The sequence below is a fragment of the Echeneis naucrates genome, chromosome 19, assembly GCF_900963305.1.
Source record: "Echeneis naucrates chromosome 19, fEcheNa1.1, whole genome shotgun sequence".
In the NCBI taxonomy this organism is placed as follows: Eukaryota; Metazoa; Chordata; class Actinopteri; order Carangiformes; family Echeneidae; genus Echeneis; species Echeneis naucrates.
In genome coordinates this window covers 6,552,739-6,572,091 of record NC_042529.1, presented here as the reverse complement: position 1 = coordinate 6,572,091, position 19,353 = coordinate 6,552,739, and the positions used below count along the sequence as shown (strand labels likewise).

General features: G+C 40.9%; 1 protein-coding gene across 3 annotated transcripts in view; it reads left to right on the top strand.

The window, feature by feature from the left end:
- LOC115059934 (adenosine kinase-like) overlaps positions 1-19,353 on the top strand; it is a 97,593-nt gene that overhangs the window by 12,778 nt on the left and 65,462 nt on the right. For all 3 annotated transcript variants that reach the window (XM_029527692.1, XM_029527694.1, XM_029527693.1), the window contains one exon: positions 2,420-2,498. In XM_029527692.1, coding sequence (XP_029383552.1) covers positions 2,420-2,498 — 79 coding nt within the window. The remainder of the gene's footprint in view (positions 1-2,419; positions 2,499-19,353) is intronic.

The following is a 19,353-nucleotide window of genomic DNA, read 5'->3' as shown; positions in this document are numbered from 1 at the left end:
ACAACCCCTCTTACTCAGTTAATTTAAAGCAGGAATTACACATAACACCAGTAGGAGTGGTATGGCGCACCTTGAACCATTTTCCATTTCATTGGATTTTTTTCCCCCTGATGTAAATATACTTACAAATGGACAGCCTTCAATTTAAAGCTGAGGGGGGAAAAAAAGCCAAGGACCTCCTAATGTGTCGAATCATCTTGACTGCACTTAGGTCAATTTCCTTTGCAGAGTGGACTCGTTTATATGGCCAGCCCCTGGGGAGGCTGTTTGTGCGAACGACATGGAAAACACACATCATTCATGTTCGCAGCTCCCCAGATAAAGACTCTATCTCGCAGCATAGCCCAGCTTTGCATCGCGTAACGCACAAGCATTGAAGCTATTGAAGTTTGAAATGCCAGAATGATGGGAAAATACAAAAATGATAGAAGTGCCTTCAGTATTTCGCAGTAGACCCAAAAGTGTTCCTGCGTTCTGTGTTTGAAAAGGCAGCAATTGTTTACTCCCCATTCCCGAATGTCGTGTCTGTTTTCTTGACTCCCTGTTTAGTCTGTTACAGTCATTTCTAAACTTTGCTGCATGGTTCAGACATCACACATATAATCACATATAGTCGTTCCCTGAACAATTTATCTGCCTGTGAGATTTGTGCACACAAGGACACTCGAAAAACATTTTTTTTAATTGCCCTGAAAAGATTACTCAAAAATGTAGGTAAAGAGTAACTAGTTTTTCTTTCACCCATCCATTTGAGGAAGCAGTTCATGTTCTCAGAAATGACTTTCACTGCTCATCTTGCTTTAATATTGTACGGCTAACTACAACCATGTGTGGACAAAGTTACTCCTTTGCTTTTATCAAGCTGACATTTAGACCTTAACTGCCTCCTTTCAACTCCTGCAACATTTGCGGTCAAGTATCTCATTTGATAAAATCCAACAAAAGCTTGCTTCTTCTGCTTCTATCTGTTTTCCCTCGGAAGAAGTGTATCCAGTGGAATGCCACACTTACAGGATAGTAAAAAATGTACAGTGTCAGTCAAAATTTGGATTTTTGACAGATACTGAATGCCACTTTAAGGTTTATTATATAGCAGCGTTAACGTGCTGCCGTCTTCTTTTTCACCCAAATGGAGACATTTTTGACTTAACCCAGAGATGGAACCCAACCACGGAGGCTTCATGTGAAATCTAATCTGAGTGGAAATCTAGATTTGTCTTGTGATTGGGAGTAAATGAAATGAGGCCGCTGGTGAGCAAAGAGCTTGACTGATGCACTGTTGAAATAGTTGAATTGCATGAATGCACTGTTGTTTTTACATACTAAATAATTAATACTGGAATTTGTTTGAGGCTAAACCAAACAAACTCGAAACCCACAAAACAAACAAACAACAATGCCAAAAAGACAAAAAGTCTGTTTCTGTTATGCTAACCACACAAAAAATCTAAACTAACTGTGATCCTAACCGTAAAAATACAGCACTGCTGGTGGTGCGAATGTTATTTTGCCAGACTCATAGCAACATTTTCATTTATTTAGGACACTGTTTGTGTCCAGCCAATGGATGTACGTGCAGTACTCATTCTGCTTTTTCACTTTATTTTAGTCTTCTCCACCATCGGAGAAATACCTCTAATTTATTTTTTTTTGTTGATGTTGAGCATGCTTCTCTGTACTCACGAACGAGCCTCATGCTAACTTTTCTGTGCTCTGATAAAAGTTGGATTGAGGTTGATTAGTTTGGTATATTGAATAAACTCTGCAGGCCTACTTTGAAGATTTTGCGCCGTTGAACAACTTTGAAACTACCCACAGTCCTTTGAGCCACTGAAAATATGGTATTATACAAATATTCTGTTGGCATTCCATATTGTTTATAATAACATCATATTGGCATGCAAGGAAGTGATAGTAATAGCATGCTAGCTTGCCAGACTCGATAATTGTGTAACACAAGATGTTATGTAATCCCACAACAAGATGTGTGCAGTATGTTTTTTACATGGCAGCAGGTTATAATGCTAACAGTAGCATGTTGTATGCTATGTTAGCCTGCCTCACTGAAATGTAGTTTTTGAATGCTATCATATAAATATATTTGAGTATTTTTGGTAAATAGGTCAAGGTCAAGTCCAATTTCTGGAGATCATAATCGTACCAAGTTGTTGTGGAAACATTTCACATGTCAACATACATGTTGTCACAACTGCAATCATTCTTAATAGATAACATAGATGTTCAGATCATTTTTGGAACTTATGTAAGTCAGTCCTCCTAAAATGGTGTGATGTGACAGCTGTCGATGAAACCTGCTCTCTGCCCATGAGGTGGTATTTACCAGCCTGGTCAAACTCAGTCTTTGGTTTATCCCCAACATTGTCCTTTTTAACAACAGTTTTCCTTGTCTGTATTTCAGGTTTGAGGAGATTGTCAAGAGGAACAAAGTTGAATACCACGCCGGTGGTTCAACACTGAATTCAGTGAAAATTGCTCAGGTTAGTCATCTCTGGCCCGCCAGAGTGTGTGCCTGAATGTGTTTTGAATATACAGTGGTATGCTTGTAACCTTAGATTTGTCAGCCTGGCAGCCCTGGGAATACAGAGCATAGCTGCACAGCGAGTTGACACATTACAGTTTTAGGTGTTGTGAATTCATCAGACCTGCCACAGAGAGAGAAAGGCGGGAAGGATTCATAATATTTGCAGTGTTATCTAGTTGGCCTAATTTCCTGAGACATATCAAACATCAATTAGAGAGAATTACAAGTAGATGCAATTAACATGTCACAACAAATTATATGAAACAAATGCTGATCTTCTCCCTCGCTGTTAGACAGATTTGAGCATCGAAAAGAAACTGGTGATTGTCCAAATCTGAAATGGCAATCTGGAACTTGAGAAGATTATTCACTAGATTGCTTTTTTTTTTTTTTTTAAGTGACTGCAGTAAGTCTGTGAATTTGACATGCAGTGATTAGCTGTTGATAAGGCTTTGGTCCGTTCACAATAAACAAAGAAAAGGCATCCAGCTGAAAAATAATTCTCTTCCAAGGAGAAATGAGTGCAGAAGCTAATTGAGAGGCTGATGTTTGTGAAAGCACCGACTCCTTGTGTGTGGGTTTTTGTTTGTGCATGTCAGTGGAGTGTGTAGAGTTGGTATTTGTACACGTGCGTTTGTGTTTGTGCTTGTATATGCGTGTGTGTGTGTGTGAGTCTGCGTATGTGTATTTAGCACAAGATTGAGACTGAGAGAGAGGGAAAAGAAAGCATGCAGGCCCTCAGGCTGCCACCATCTCCATGCTTTGGAGACAGTAAACATCCTTTAAAAAGAGACGCGGAGCTGTGCACCTCCATACAAACACTCTTTAATTATCAAGATCAGAGGCGTTTGCATAAACTTCAGTCACTCACAGACGTTAACTGCCGACTTGATTCTTCTTCCTTTTTAAATCTCGTGTGCTTGTTAGAGTTGGAATTTAAAAAGCAGTGGGCTCACTTTTCCAGTTGAGTCATTTACAACCTTGAAAATTGTAATCTCAAAATTTTCAAGAGATTACTTCCCCCCTTCTTGTCATCATGCTAGCTAAAGGCATTGGTTTTAGTTTGGTCTGGCTCAGTTAAGACATAGACCTTGACAAGGATTCTTCATGTTTTATTTAAGAAGACATTGAAAGAACAGCCCCAAGGTGCGTATCAGCTCCCTTGTGAAATCTGATGGAGAAGGAGATTTTTATTAGGCCCTTCCTGGAAAAAGAGCTGTCATGGCCTATGTGCTCTGTGAGAAGCGTTCAGTCAACTAAATTGGACTTATAATGGCATGGCAGACCCCAGTCAAATGTTATTCTACTCTGTTTATTTGGATATTTACCCCTTTCAGAGGGGAGATGTCGAGCTGATTCTGAAATGCTCAAGATAACAAGAGTGTTTTCGTCCCACACCCAGAAGTCTCAGAAACAGTTTCTGTCAATATATACCTTGAAGCACTGACTTTTCCACATTTCACTTTCAGGTGATGGTGTTCTTTTATGAAAAATGTATAATGCATAACCGGCTCCCAGATTATCACATTGTAGCACCTGCAATATGTGAAACTTCAAACCCTGCTGTATTGTGGAAGCTGAACCTTCAAACACGAATGATATGCACTGCAGCACTGAATCCACATCAAAGGGCCGGGTGACTAAATGAGATGCTCGATCCAGGGCAGGTTTGCTCAGGAGCGCCAATGCCGCTGGAGGAGAGAGAGAGAGAAGTTTTCAGAGGCTTTGCACTGGAATCGCTGCACACGCTGGGAAAACCCAGGGTGTGGGAGGATCAATGCCTTCACCAGTAGAACTCGTACTTTCCTCCAAAACCCAGCCGCTTCATCGGAGGCGGTAATAGGTTAAATACTGCCGCTTCATCCCAGTTAAGATTTCTGCACTATCAAGGAAAGCCTAAACCTTGGCTTTAAGAAGATACAGAATCGATGGTAATTGGATTTAGTCAAATGAGAATTGACCAAGCCAAAGCTTAGATGGATAAGTATTGTTTTCCTCTAACCGCCGTCTCTGCCCTGCTCTTTCATCGAAATTATCTGCAGCAGTGTTTGCTGGTTGTCGATGGTTTCATTCAGGGCTATCTTTAGCACAGGAACATAATTTTTTTAAAATATATATATGTATATTTCATGACTTATGGCTCCTGTCACTACTTCTCCATATTCAAAGCACACATCATGACAAACTAGAAGTCCCAAGGTAGATGTATCCACACATTTGTACTTCCTTGGTGGTGCACCAGTACTCCTCTATAAGAGGAATACTGGCTTTGGATCTTTTTTGGATCATGACAGTGAAGTTGCAAGCTTGTTTGCAGAGCTCTCTGGCTCTGATTCTAAAGGAGAAAAGTGCAACGATAGAAGTAGGTTAGATGGTGTCTTTGCCCAGGCTCTAACAAACACCGTGCCCTGAAGGGGCATCTGACATAAAGGCTCACCTAGTGGATGTTTCGGGGGCTGTAAGGTAACAAAAACCAGCCCAGCGTTGCTTGCTCACATACAGCCTCACACATCAAAGGGCCTCTGCTCAGATAGGGTGCAGTGGGAAACCACAATCATATATTTTTTTCAGTCATTTACAAAGTTGAAGGGAAGGGGAAGAAGAAGAAGAAGAAGAAGAAGAAAAAAAAAAAAAAACAGCTGTGGCCTCACTGAGCATGTGATCCGGAGTTTGGTACCACTGAGCACGCATGGTGTTTATCACAGGTGACAGAATCGGTGGGGGGAGTCAGTTGACTGGAGGGCTGTATCAAGAAGCACAGTCAATTCATTTAGACAGAACATCAAAGTCCTCCAACAGCTCCTTGGGGCCCAGAGATTGAAGTCTGAGCAGAGACAAGTTCATAGGGAGTTATTGCTGCTGCCAGGGAAGTAGATCCTATTCCGAGTGCCTCATGTAAACCGTGCATTCTCATTATGGTCCTCACAAATCAGCACCATTGACATATTTTATTTCTTTGCACTGTAAGCAGGCTTTGTACCCATTCACCTAAGGGAAAAATTGTTTTGTGAAAGTGCCCTAGCTCTGAATGTGTCACAGAAAGTTATGATTGAGTATGTTCCCTTTTCTCTATTTAGATTTTGTATGATGGTTGCAGTCTGCATCATCAATTCACTGTGATGTCTTAATTATTGTTTAGAAAGTAAAGGCTTTTGAAAAATCCGTCGTCTCTGTTATGGTTATGATGCCTGTTTAACATTTCCTCAGACTTGGTCAGTCGTGGAAAAGGGTAAATGGGGCCCAGACTTGGATGTTGGCTCTGAACTCTTAATTGGAAACGCATGTGCACCACACTGTTGAAAGTTGTATTTAAAAAGCAGAAAAATCCCACAGCACTACTTGACTTCGAAAAAGGTCCTCACCAGCTCATATTTTGTGGGGGAATACTTAAACTGGGTTTGATGTCTCATTGAAGGCATTGACTTATTTCTTGGGGTGAAAAAATTCCATGACCTAATGTTTGGCTTTTACAGCTCGTTTTGTTAAATAAATAAAGAACAGCAGCTTGCCTCCATTTGAATGGACTAAATGAAGAAATGCCTACGTCTGGTACCACTTAGTGCAAAGAGGACAGTTAAGGAGAAAGAGTGGAGCTTTTGTGTTCGAAACATGCAACTGAACTTTCAGGAGGATGTGCTTAGACGCTTAAAGAGGGCATTCACAATTTTACTGTTGCTTTCTGTTTTTACTCAGATTCTTCTGACACTTGATGATTTAGTGCTAAGACAAATATTCTTTGTCTGTGGAGAGAGGGCTTTTAGACACGTTTGATGGAAGGTCATTCTTTCAGTGCCTGGGATCTACATGAAAGCTTTGACTTATTTGTTTAGTTTTTTGATCACATTGAGTGAGCTTGTAGCTGCATAGATCTTGGCGCAGCTGTGCCGAAACGAGCATGCTAATGACCGATTAAACCTGAACCCTGGTGGGCCTTTGAGTTGCACGCCGCAGAAATCAACCCTCTCAAGTATGTGCCTGTTGTTAAAGAAAAAGCCTCTTGTTTGTTTTAAGACAGGTTAATTGGCGAACCACTGTTGGCACCCACTCTGAGCCGTTTTTATGGCACCAGGGTCTTGCCGTTTCCTCCCCATTACGAAGCAGTGGAAGGTCACAGCCCGTTAAGCTTCTTGTGAGAGATGCATGAAACCAAATGGATTTTTTTTTCTCCTTTTCATTCCCATTTCCACTCATTCTAGACATTCCAGGTGTGCAAGTGTGCACTAGAGAGGAGTGGGGGGGGGGGGCGGAGGTGGCGGCCATTGTTTTCCTCAGCACAACCGGAGGAAGCAAAGAACGCCTCATTCGCTTTGATGAGTGATCTGTTCATGCGTAGGCTTCAATGTCACCCGCCATGAGGCAGCTGTGAAGTTGCAGCTCACGTCTGTGGTGCCATTTACTCAATGATGAAGTGAGGAGATCTCTGTTCCACGGTTCCACATCCACCTCCCCTTGGCACACACATATACGTACACACACACTGTCTGGGCATGTGCCCCCCCCCCCACAACCACCTCAGCTGTATTGTGGCTGTACGTCACAGCTAATACCAGCATGCACTAAATCTCAGTCTGTGATCACAGTGATAAAGGCTGACTGGGCGATTATGCAAGGTTTTCTCATCACAGTCATTTTTTTTTTTCAACAGCTGATAGTTCCCGCCATGTGACGTCTTCCTTTTTGTGTTTCCTTGAATTTGACTTTCACATGAAAATAATTAGTTTGATTTAATTTTCCTCTCAGATACACAAGGCTCCTGTCGCCCTGTTGAGAAATGGCACAGATTGCTGTATAGGTGACATATTACTGTCCCTGTTGAAGTTAATTTGCCGTCAAATTTGCAACTTAATTTAAGCTGCCAAAGGGAAGACATGGGGAGTAGATTGTAACTCATAAGTATGCATTGGAAAGAGTGTTGATTAACACTGAGGGCTCGAGAGACAGACTCACTCAATGTGTATCATCTGGCCTCAGAGGCTGGCAGAGGAATTGAATGTGATATCTTGCATAACGTGTCCTTGCTTTAAGTCCTTGGTTCTAGGCTCAGGAAGAAAGGCTGCACCATTGGCTTGCTTGCTTTTTGCTTGGCTGTTGTACAGTTAGCCCGGCTCCAGGCGAGCTCTGAGTGAAATCTGAAAGGACTTGTGAAACAGACAGTAGTCTACATATCTGGCAGCATTCTCATGTCAAATTACAGAATGATATTTTGCACAGGACACTTGGTACGCCTGCCACGTTGCTGCATTCTGCAGTTAAAAGCAAGCACTTAGGATATTTGGTTCACAGGCAGTGAAAAAAAAAAAAAATGTGCTCGCATGGCTGTGTAATGGTCTGAGAGCCTTTCAGACTGTAAACAATGGTTCATTAAACGAACTGTTGGTTGGAATCATCCGCTGACACAGGTCAAGTAACTGATGAATGAAAGGATGATTGTGCATTTTACACAACTGTTCTACATTTTCATATGATTATTGAACGATGCCCCGCTCTCATATTTCCCTGCAGAATGTCTGTGGCAGTAGTATTTATTTGGCACATTCTCAGCATGCTCCCACTCTTGTGGTTGAAGTGTTGCATAGCAACTGAGAAAAACAGCTTTAAATATTTTGGTTAAAAAGGTTTTAAGAAAATAAAGAACAGCCTGCAATTACTGTTCATTTCTCCCGAGTTCATAAGTTTAAGGAGCTGTAGTATTGTGCCAAGTAATAAATGAAATACCAAATTAGGCTTTGTGTTTGCTTGGAAAAACTGAGAAATGGTATGTCTAGAATATTGCGTCCCCTTGTGCCAATTCAGTTATTCATCTGTAGCGATTTTGTTTGTCGAATAAATGCTGGCAGCTGTCTGCACCTCCACTAATTCACAACTGTTTTGAAACAAAGCTCACAGTAGTTTTTCAGAGTGCAGCTCGGCTCAGTTTTAAAGCCATCTGAGTATATCTGTGACAGGATGGAAAATGTGTAGGTGAGTGCAAATTTGAAGTAATGTGCCGCAGGAAAACGGATAGGGATGGAGCGACGGGGATGGGGGCGCATGTGGAGAGAGAGAGAAGGCTGGATGACGCACAGCAGGTGACAGACAGACACTAATAGTAATGGCTCTTATCAGTGCTTCGCTCGCTCCCTCTTTTCACATGGGCTCTGACATCCTCCTCCTACTCCACCCCCTCTATCTAGCAGGGGGTGCTGGGAGCTCGCTGGGTTGTGCAGCCCGCTCAGACGGAAAGAGCCTGCCAAACACCGGTCCCCTCACATATAAATTGCATCATTAACATCGCCTAGATTATTCCAAGCTCTCCCACCGGGTTTATGGCAGCACCAGCTCAACTTAACTATTTGACTCACTGAAGACATTCAGGTTTCCTGAGTGAGCTGTGCTCAGATCTGTGGTGAAATGCACCAGCTCTATTCTCTCTTAAGGTTTTAAACAAATCCCGAGTAAAGCTGTCTGTTTTTTTTTCCCCTCCACACTTTCAGGCTTACTATATAGTCTAATGTGCTTTATTTCCTGCCTTGAGTTGTGAAAACCTAAGGTGTGTGTTGTCATGCTCATCAAAGGCAGATACTGCGTTTAAAATTAGTGCTGATAGACATGGCTGTATCAATTCCACCTCAGTGATCACAATATTTTTGCACATTCTTACTATCTGTCACCTGCGTTTCATTTATGAAATAATCCAATTAAAACTCAGTCAAACAGAACTTTTTTTGTCTCACGGATTATATTATAAAAAAAAACTTGAATAGTCAATTTACATTATGCATTAGCACTGTCTGACATGAAATGTTAGCACAAGGTATTTAAGAATTACATTTCCAACCCAACAAAACAAACACTCGAATAACTAATTTTGCTAGCTTTTGATTACATTTGCCTGTAAATCGATCACCTGGATAACTGCATTTTGTAAGACAATAACAAGATGTGATTCCATTATGATATGATTTACTTGAAATGATTAGATTCAGAGTAATTGATTAGTCAGTGAAAAGAAAATTAGAGCAATATAACAATCGAAAAGTGTCTTGCTCCAACCTCTCAAATGTGAGGAGCTGCTTCATGGAAAATGAATATCTGATGGGGCACTGCTTCAACTAGGACACATAAATGAAAATAATTCCTTTTGAGTCTAATGTGATTCCAGAAAGACAGGAGTTTATTGTTCACTAAGCTCTAGTTGCGACACCTCTTGACTGTGTGCTACTAGTTGTCCTTTTAAATTATTTAAGACGGTCCATGAGCCATAGCACCTCTTAAGTCCATTCGAGATCTGCAGCAGAGCTGGATGGAGCTTCCTCCTCAGATCAGTCGGCAATTAACTCTGTAATTACTATCTGAGGTCGGGGTTAAGCTCTGAGTTAAAGGTTGGGGCAGCAAACATTTTTATATGATCCTCTTACTCTGTTATCCTTTCTCATTGCTACAAGGTGTTACCTCATGGGGAGAATACATTACATAAAGCCCCTTGGCAATTACTCCTCAATGAATATCCTTATGGTGTATAGTCCATATGATTAATCTGGAGTCCCCTCATGCCCCCGTCCAACCGCAGCCTTGGCTCTGCTTACCATGCAAGTTTCTTTTTCACCTGAATAAATGGCTCCTTTAGACAAAAAGTGCCAACCTTTTACTTTTACTGGCTGCTTGGGAGAAGGAAAAAAAAAACAAGAGGGAAAAGACAGAGGCCACCACCTCTTGTAGAAATAACAGAAATCCCAACAAGGAGAAAAAAGATGGGCGGAGTCAGAGGAGTTGGTGGTGGGCGGGGAGAGGGAGTTTTTGGAGGGTGGACGTTTAATAGTGTTGAATAAAAGAACATTTATTTTTGTGCTTCGGCCTGTAACTGCCTCAGGAAATAGCTCAGTCTCTTGATCGGTAGCAAATCCTATTAACTTACAGTGCTCTCACTCAGGGTAATGGGCTCCACCTTGAGACTTGGGAGAGCACTTTTCCCTCTGACACATTGATACCAGTGTCTGGAGGGCTTGGCGTAAGGTAGTCTAACACTCGGGCAGAGACTAATCAAGTCAAACAATCTGCCAGGCTGGAGCAACATGGAGTGAAGATGTTGATATCCAGCAAGCTCATTCAACAGGCCCCTTCACACGTTCCTAACCCTAATACCAAAGGATCAGTGCACGGGATCAGTTCAAGATCAGGTTATTTGAGCCCCTGAGAATTGTAAAGCGATCCCCGAGCAGCTTTTGCTTTCTCAGGAGTGATCGTAGCTGTCGGCTCTGTTATAGACTACTAGGGCCAGGGCCAAAGGGAACTCCAGGGGTCTCCATTTATTTCTGTCCAGCCCGGGAAGGACTGTGTGTCTGTAGATGTGTTTGCACGGTGCGTGTGTGTTTGTGGGAGAAAGTGAGAAAGAGAAAGTCAATTTATGGTATGTGGGTAACCACCGTCCCCAAAGCCAATTGGTAGAGAAACCCCAATATGTTTGAGTGAAAACCTTTAGTACCTCTAGTTTATTATTTTCTGTCAAGAATCAGAGGTCCCAAAAATGGCTGTAGTTAGTTTAAAGCTGCCACATACTGTAATTAGCGTACTGCAAGAACCTCCGGAGAAATGGGAGCTCTCTATCAAAGCATAACTACTCCAATTAAGAGACTGAAAATCACCTTTGTGGGTGGGAATAGATGTCTCCTCTGCTAAAAAGCTGCACAATGTTCATTTCTGCACATGTTTTTGAGTGTTGACAATTTTAAAAACAGCAAAACGTGACCACGTTTGAAGATGTATGACTCCATTGATGGATCGCCTCGGCCTGGACGCGCTCATAAATCCATGTTCAGTGGCATGTTCTTCTCCTGTCACCATTACCCCTTGTGCCTGCTGTCATCCGGCTGTCTTATGTCTGCAGAGTTACAGTGTGCACCTGTCAGGTACAATTTATGGAAAGCAATTTGTTGTGTACCATGGGACTTGCAGTTCCTTGAGAACTTTTTCTCCCTTTTTTCTGTATTTGTTGCACATTATACGCTGTTGTTTTGCTTGCACCGTTTCTGTCCAAGTGGGAGAATTGAATATCTCCAGGTTTTATGATTTGTTCTGTGCCGAGATAAGTTTACAGCCCCCCCTAAACCCCTTTGGGGGTTTTAGATTATCTTTAGAAAAAAAAAAAAAGTGCGTTGTCACAGATGTGCACAGGCATGTTTTTGTTAGTTACTGAAGTGTTGACGTTTTGGAAGTGCATGGTTTTCTCTGGACTGCAAGGTAGTTGTAATTTGGCAACTAAGTTGTTGTTAATGGGCTTGTGATGAGCCGTCAGCAGCTTTGTTTGATACAATAAAAGGAAATGAATGCACAGCAATTAGATGTTTGTTCTGTGTTATTGTTGCACGACTGCGCCACTGCTGCTCATGCTCTCAGCTAGGATTATCACCCCTAAGAGGGGGAAGCATTACAAAATGACAGCCTCTCATGTCGAACAAGTCAAGCTGATTCAGTGAATATTGAAGAGGTTCCCACCACATGTTCTCCTGCATGTTAAGGGAGCAGCGTTAACCTTGTTTTGATTTGCATCTCCTTAGCAATTAAGATAATATGTCGTAATTAGAATTTTAATGTACCGCTGTGAGATTTTTGATAATTATACAGAATTCTCTGCGGTGATTTTCTCTTTGCCTGCTTGTCTTCACAGATGAATTCATGGCTGATTAGATCACTGCTCTAATCAGATTTGAGTTACATTGTAAGACATCTTCCCACATGTCTCTGTCAAGCCGAGTTACTCAGTGGAACCGCGTAACAGCTAATGTGACTACACATATGTTCGATAAGGATTTTACAAATTGTACTTTTTACAGGCAGCAGGTTCCTGCGTAGCAGCAGACAAAACTCTGAGCTGGAGCTGCAGCCTGTCAGCTCCATGTGATTAAGTATAATGGCTAGTTAGCTGAATGCCGGCTTGAAATCATTCCCTCCTTCACTCATCCACTTCTCTGTGCAAAATAAACATGCAGGAAACTGACATTTTCGAACATCACTTGGAGATGTAGTGTCGCAGCGCTCTCTACCTCTCTGTTACATAACGGGATCTTTTGTATTATGTATGAATGCTTTACATTTTAATTTCATTTGAGTGCATTATATATAGAGTTAGATTAGAATATTATCTTCTGTATATAAGTCAGTAAAATTGGCATTTGAGCTCAAAAGAAGTGTAGCTTTATGAATAGTAATGACTGGCCATCAGTTGGCTGGTGTGAAATATTTCATTAAAGAGAAAGTACTGAGTAGACTCAGTCTGCCTTTTTTTTTCACTCACCATCAAGAGCAGTCAAATTTCTACTTGAGTTCATTGTAATCAGAAAATAGTTCACAGAGTAAAATGCTAATATTGTAATCTTAGCAAGCATTGGTGCTTGCATGTGATCTGACCGACGCTAACATCTGCATACAACATGGTGTGCTGCTAAACATGTGCGGCGCCATTTCTATACAGTCTAAATACGGATGTTTTAACTGTACATGCACAAATGCAGAGAAGAGTCTGGGTGGTCACCTGTCAACAATCATGCACTAGTGTGTTGGCGGCCTTGAAATAGTAGATTAGCATTAGTAAAAGTCTATTTACCTGGCAGATTGGGCTAAATGGCACAGACAGCGGGGTAGACGTGACCTCACAGAAGAGATCAACATTTATTGGAATCTGTTAATTTTGTATTTTGTAACTGTGGCAGGGACATACTGAAGGTGTGCTCATTAGAGCTTTGCAGATTTCTCATTTAATTGATGCTGTTTCAGTAAGTCAGACTGCCTTTTGTAGATTAATATAAGTATTTTCCTGCTCACATAGGTCATCTACATACCCCACCATGCAACACAATAATCCTTCTATACAATGTATAATTCATCAGTACACCTAACCTTAATATATCTACCATTGTTGTTTGCTATGTGCCTGACTGTGTCTTCACTGGGCTGATTTCTAGCTGCTTGTTTTTATTTAGTGCAAGACAGTCGCCAATATTCCCCTTGGCCTTTTCACTACAATAGTACAAACCAGTCGATACTGGCAGCAGAATATTTTCCTGCCCCAAGTTGCCATACTATCAATACTTGAGAACGATAACAGGGGCCAGGGTAAACGAACAGAGATGTGCAAAGAAAAACTAAACCTGAGATCTCTTTGTGGTGCAAAATTGGCCACCACAAAGGAATTAATGACGGATCCCTCCAGCATAATTGTCTAATTATGCCGGGCAGATGGGGCACTGCTTTAACTAGGACACATTGTGCTACCTCTCTAGACTCTCCACAACAAAAGGCAAACCAGTGTGACAGCCTCTTCAGCAGCGAGTGGGAGGGAGAGTGGAAGAAAGAAAATGCAGAGAGAGGATAGGAGAGGAGGAAGGGGGGTGGTGGTGGGGGAGGCTGGGTCTGTCACTGAGCCATTCCTACACTCGATATGTTACCACAGAAACAAATGTATGGTGTAAACACTGCGTGGATCACAGCTCCTTGGAGGTGAATCACTGCAGTGTAATGAGGTTGGCTTACATGCTGCTTCTCAGCTTCCCACCCAGGCTAACTCAATACTTAAACCCTCTAATTAAAGAGAATCGGCCACTCGATAATTGATCACATCGGTTGCCTCAGCACCGTCACTGTAAGGCTTCCCGCCACTGTTTATTAGAGCTGTCAGCCTGCTTTGTCTCCCGGGAAGGAAATTTTACAGGCAGGGACGATGCAAAGGTAATCATGTTAAGGAATTAAATATCAGTTCTTGAAAACTGCTCTTAAAGTAGCAGAAATGGACGCTCGGTGGAATATCACAGGTTCACTGTGTTGTGTTTTTTTTTTTTTTTTTCTCTCTCTCAAGGGTCTTTCCGGTATTTCAGCTGTAAATGTCACCGTGGAAATACTGTTGGTCTTTAGAAGCAATACCACCTCCATCGAAAAGTTATTAAAGGGGCATTAAGTAATCTATGAATTTTATTGACCTCTGTCTGCAACCAACAGGAATTACAACAACATTGGAGCTACACAATGTTTAAGTACCTCAAGTCTGTACATGAACATTATTGTCTTATAAAGCAATTTCAATAGGAAATAAAGGAGCCCTTCAGTGCTCCTGTAACAAATGTGCAGATGGTGGTGAGATAGTGACAGGAGAACAAAACTCAACAACAAACCTTTGGAGAGGTAATTGTTTTTTGTGTTGTTGGGTTTTTTTTTATGTTTAATCTGCAGTATTATTCGGTTAGATTGACATTTGTTATTGCACATATTTTTTTGCTTATTATTATTATTGGAACACAGCAGATGAGTGCATGGATTGATTATGTAAGTGCTAACACAATAACAATTAAAGTTAGTACAGCGTATATACTGTGTCCTATTGGCATAACATTTGAAACTGAACTAAAACGTCTTAAGCTCACCTCCCATTAATAATAACAACATTGATTTTGAAAAGTTTTTGTTTTGAAAGCCCATGCATTATTTTCTTGCTTTCCTTTGTCTTCTTCTCTGCACCTCGCTCCTCTTTTTGTGTACAGTCAGATGGTTGCTATTGACCTGTGTTATCTTTACCGCTGAGGTCCGTCACTGGGTTTTGAAGGAGGCAGACAGGTAGTGACAGGACTGACTATTGAGCAGCTTCTGGACCTTTGACTTATAGATTTCCTCAGCCTCCCTGCAGCGTGGGGTAATTGCTGAGTTTCCAAAATTGATTTATGGAAAGTAAATGTATCATCTAGGCTTTGACTGGGACTGGAGAAGGAGTGGATGCGCTGAGTTAGAGGAGACAAAAGAGGATGCAGAGCTGCTGCAGGAACATAAAATACTGTTGTACATATTTGCGGTAAACCGCTGAAGTACACCTGCAGAGCAGCCAAAGTGGGGTATATTAAGCAGACCTGAGCAGGTGGGGTGAAGTCAGGGAGGATGTGAAATTGAGCTCATGTCCTCTGAAAGGCTATTAGCCTTTGTTTGCTTTGCGTGAAAGCAGTATGGTTGTTATAGATTCAGCAGTCAAGCCTCTTACTGCTTAACTGAAAATAAATTATTTATTCATCATTTAAAATGACACAAAATCACTGCTATTAAGAATTAATATTGAATATTTGCCCTATTACTGGGTGCATGCTATTATTACCTTGTCAAAAGTGGTGCTAGGTATGGAACTGTGTAAAAATATGTAGAGACTTTGAACTATAATTAAACCTTATTCATCAAAGTGATTTTTTTGTGAGTAGAATCACCATTATTAGATTTGTCCTATAAGTTACATCTCATTTGTATTTATGAGTTTCACAGCGACCTGACCCCGACCCTCTGACGAATAATTACAGTTTTCCTTGGCCTGATGTTTTTGTACAGAATAATCTGATCAGTCTGTCATGTCTGCATTGGCAGCCAACCATTTGGCACCTCACCAAAGACAAACATATTATTACCAAGTGGGTGTAACTTCCTTATGCCAATCACAAACTGCTGGTTTGGCATTTCTGAATTCCAGCGGCTGGCAGCTGGTAGTGATTTCCCTGACAACCTTTTCAAAGAAGCCTGCTGGGGTTTTCCCATCATTAACAATTATAAGGAAAAAATCTTCTCCTTGCATGCACACTTATACTAAGAGACCACAAAAAAAAACAAAAAAAAAAACAAATCCCTGTACAACCTGCCAGTCTCTTATAAAATTGCTTTGTAAACTTTGTTTTAATTGTTGTTGGCAATGATAAATGTCTGAAATACTTTTGGATACATTGTGGTGCAACGTAACACAGCAAGTTGAGCCTGAAAACACACCATTTAGGTGAAATAACACCTTTCTAAAATAATTTTCATAATAAAAAAACATAAAACACACTTACTTTGCCAAGGCTGCATTACTCACTAATCCCTGTAATGCTGTAATTATTAAATGTGTTTTTAATAATAGATGTTTATAAATTAATTATTTAAAAAAAAATCTGAATTTCATCAGCATCTAGATCAGCAATTAAACCGATCACGAGAAAATGGATGTTCTATTTTTTATTTTTAAAGATAAAGGTGATGATAATCTATATTCTTATCCAAACCGGCACTGACTGAACTGAAAAAGTACTTTCTATTTATCCAAAGTCCGACTCTTCTGTGCCACAGAGCTCCATTCATGTCCACAAACTGTTCATAACGCATATATGAGCTATAGTGACGTACTGACCGACATATTTCACAAACGCTGGTAATGTGGCGGCAACACACGCACAATTGCACTCCTTAAACTCTCACTACAGCGCCTTAGGTATTCACTTTGCTGCTGAGATTAGTCCACAGCAATTCACAATTTAGCCACATTAAGTCACATTTGCTGTTTTAGGACGTTACTGTGCCCCTCTGAAAGAAACTGCAACTAAATTCTAGACTGATTGATATCAGAAATTAATATCTTCACAAGGAGCCAACGGGCCTGCGACTGGGATTTGAGCCTCATCCTTTAAGAAGTCCATTATACGCTCCTGGATATGCACCAAACACTGATTACTTGTTCCCTGGCTCATCGGCCAACTTTACACAAATTTCATAAAAATCTGTAACAAGATTTCGAGATACGGTTCTAACTTGTACATTTGTACACTAATAAAAAAACAAACTGCACCAAAAAACAGAACCTCCATGTCAGAAGTGATTAAATCTAATAAAAGTAAAATGCTTTTATTCCATGTTTGACTATTTTTGTGTTGTATTAAATTGAATTACAGCTGAGAGCACAGCAGGTTCTATTTTTCTGGTTATTAAGCAGAAACCTCAATGTCAACTTGTTGTCTTTCTCTTTGAAGGCAGCTATGTTTTAGTACATTTCCCCTGACAGAGGCTTCCATGTCTGGCATCACTCTGTGACATTACAACACAAATACGGTGTTCATACCAAAAAAAAAAAAGAAAGTCCGACTTTAAACAGCAAAGCAGGAGGGGTGCGTGTCTGAGGGTGTGATGTTTTAGATCCCAGTGAAACAATGAAATATAATCCAGGAAGTCCAGTTGGAGGAACAGATTTGAACATGTTTAAAAGCTTTATATATGCCAAAAGACTCTGCAAGTGGTTTCACAAGTCTAGAAAGTGTCATAGCAGGAACTGTTTTATGTTTGGTCGCAACAATCTGAAGGTAAACAGCAGAAAGATGCTGTTCACGTAAAAAAAAAAAATATATATATATATATATCATGAAAAACCATATGTCATTGGCTAACACCTTGGATGACGTCACACCATGATGGTGTTGCAGAAGCTGAACCAGAGGAAAGTTTTTTTTGTTTTTTTGTTTTTTTTTTCAGCATTTTGGACGACCCCTGACCTCCAACTCACTTCCTGTCTCCAAATGTATATTTTTTTTCATGCAGAGTGAGCAGTCTAAAACTGTACTGGTGCCCCAAAAATTAGCTGCAATCATTTGCATCATGATGTTAAAATGATGGCGTAGTATCATCGATGCTTATTTAGCCTTTCCGCAGATGTTGCCGGGTGAAGTCAAATTGATTGAACTCAGTATTCTTCTGTGCTTATTGTTTTTTTTTTATTTCGAGGGTGGAGAGAGACACAGCACTTTCCCCCTGGCTCTGAACAGATCGTCTGTGTGCCGTTACTGTAGTGGTGACCTTGGTTTTTCTCTAAAAGCCTTCTGTCAGTGCAGATTCTTACAGGCACACAGCCCTGTAGTGTTGAAAACTCACTAAATCTGCTTGGCCAAAGCCAACAGGGTAGAAGGGTGCAGGTGCTGCGCTGAAATTGGTTTGCTTTTTGCTTAAAAAGTAAAGTGTGCTTCAATCAGAATGGCTCTCTCTAAACAGTCTCTGTAACCAGAATCAGCTCCCTGTGCCCTTCAGCGTGGGTTATGGTTTCAGCGGAATCAAAAGGTCTGTTTACACAGTGCGAAATAAATATATGAATTGGATTCTGATACTAGACTGTATATATTTGGGTTTTGAAAACTGCTCAGACGGTGATACGTGGCCTTTCCAATAAATATTCAGTGTGTGTTGGTAGGTCGGTGAATCAGTCTTGGCCCCTGCTCAGTTTTTAAAGATTATTATGAGACTGTGATTTCAAGGAGAAAATAGACTGAATAAGATCGAATTCTGTTTTTTGGCAGAGGGAAGGGCTTGTTGGCACACAAAACAATATCTAAATAGAAATCAGATTTTTCACTCAAGTTAGATTTAACTGGAGTGCATTGTCCTCCATTCTGGCTCAGAAACTTTACTGTCTAGAAATGTGAAAGTCGCAGCCGCAGAGTTTCGGTATATTAACATTATTGGCACACAGGGTGTTATATTTGGCAAGGAGAATCCATTTTGAAAGAGCTTGGAAATACTGTGTATGTAAAGAGAATCTGCCACAGACCTCAGTTTCTTCTCACAACCTACAAAGCGTTAAATAGGTCAGTAAGATTTCCCTTCTTTTTCAGCTGGGTTAGTAAAATGCGCAGGATACAGGACCAAATCATTAGCATGGATGGAATCCAGAGCATTAATGGTAACCAGGCAGAGTCGAATGACATTGTTATTGCAGCCGTTCCCCGGGAAAGTGAGGGGAGCTGAAAATTTATATTTGATTTATAGCAGGGTTTGAATTTATGTTCCAACTCTCAATAGGAAAGTAAGTGATCTTCGCCCGGCTTTTCACAGGAGAGGGCCCCACAGCATCTGGTGCTGGAAACATCTCTGTATCAGGAGTAGTTCCTTCGAGTTTCTCTTTGCACTGCTTAACCACCAAGAATTTACACCTGTAGGGGATATAGTATTACTGTGTTTATTGGAGGGGATTCAAGTCTGAGCCTTGAGAAATTATCAGATGAGTGAAATAAGCTGCTCTTTGT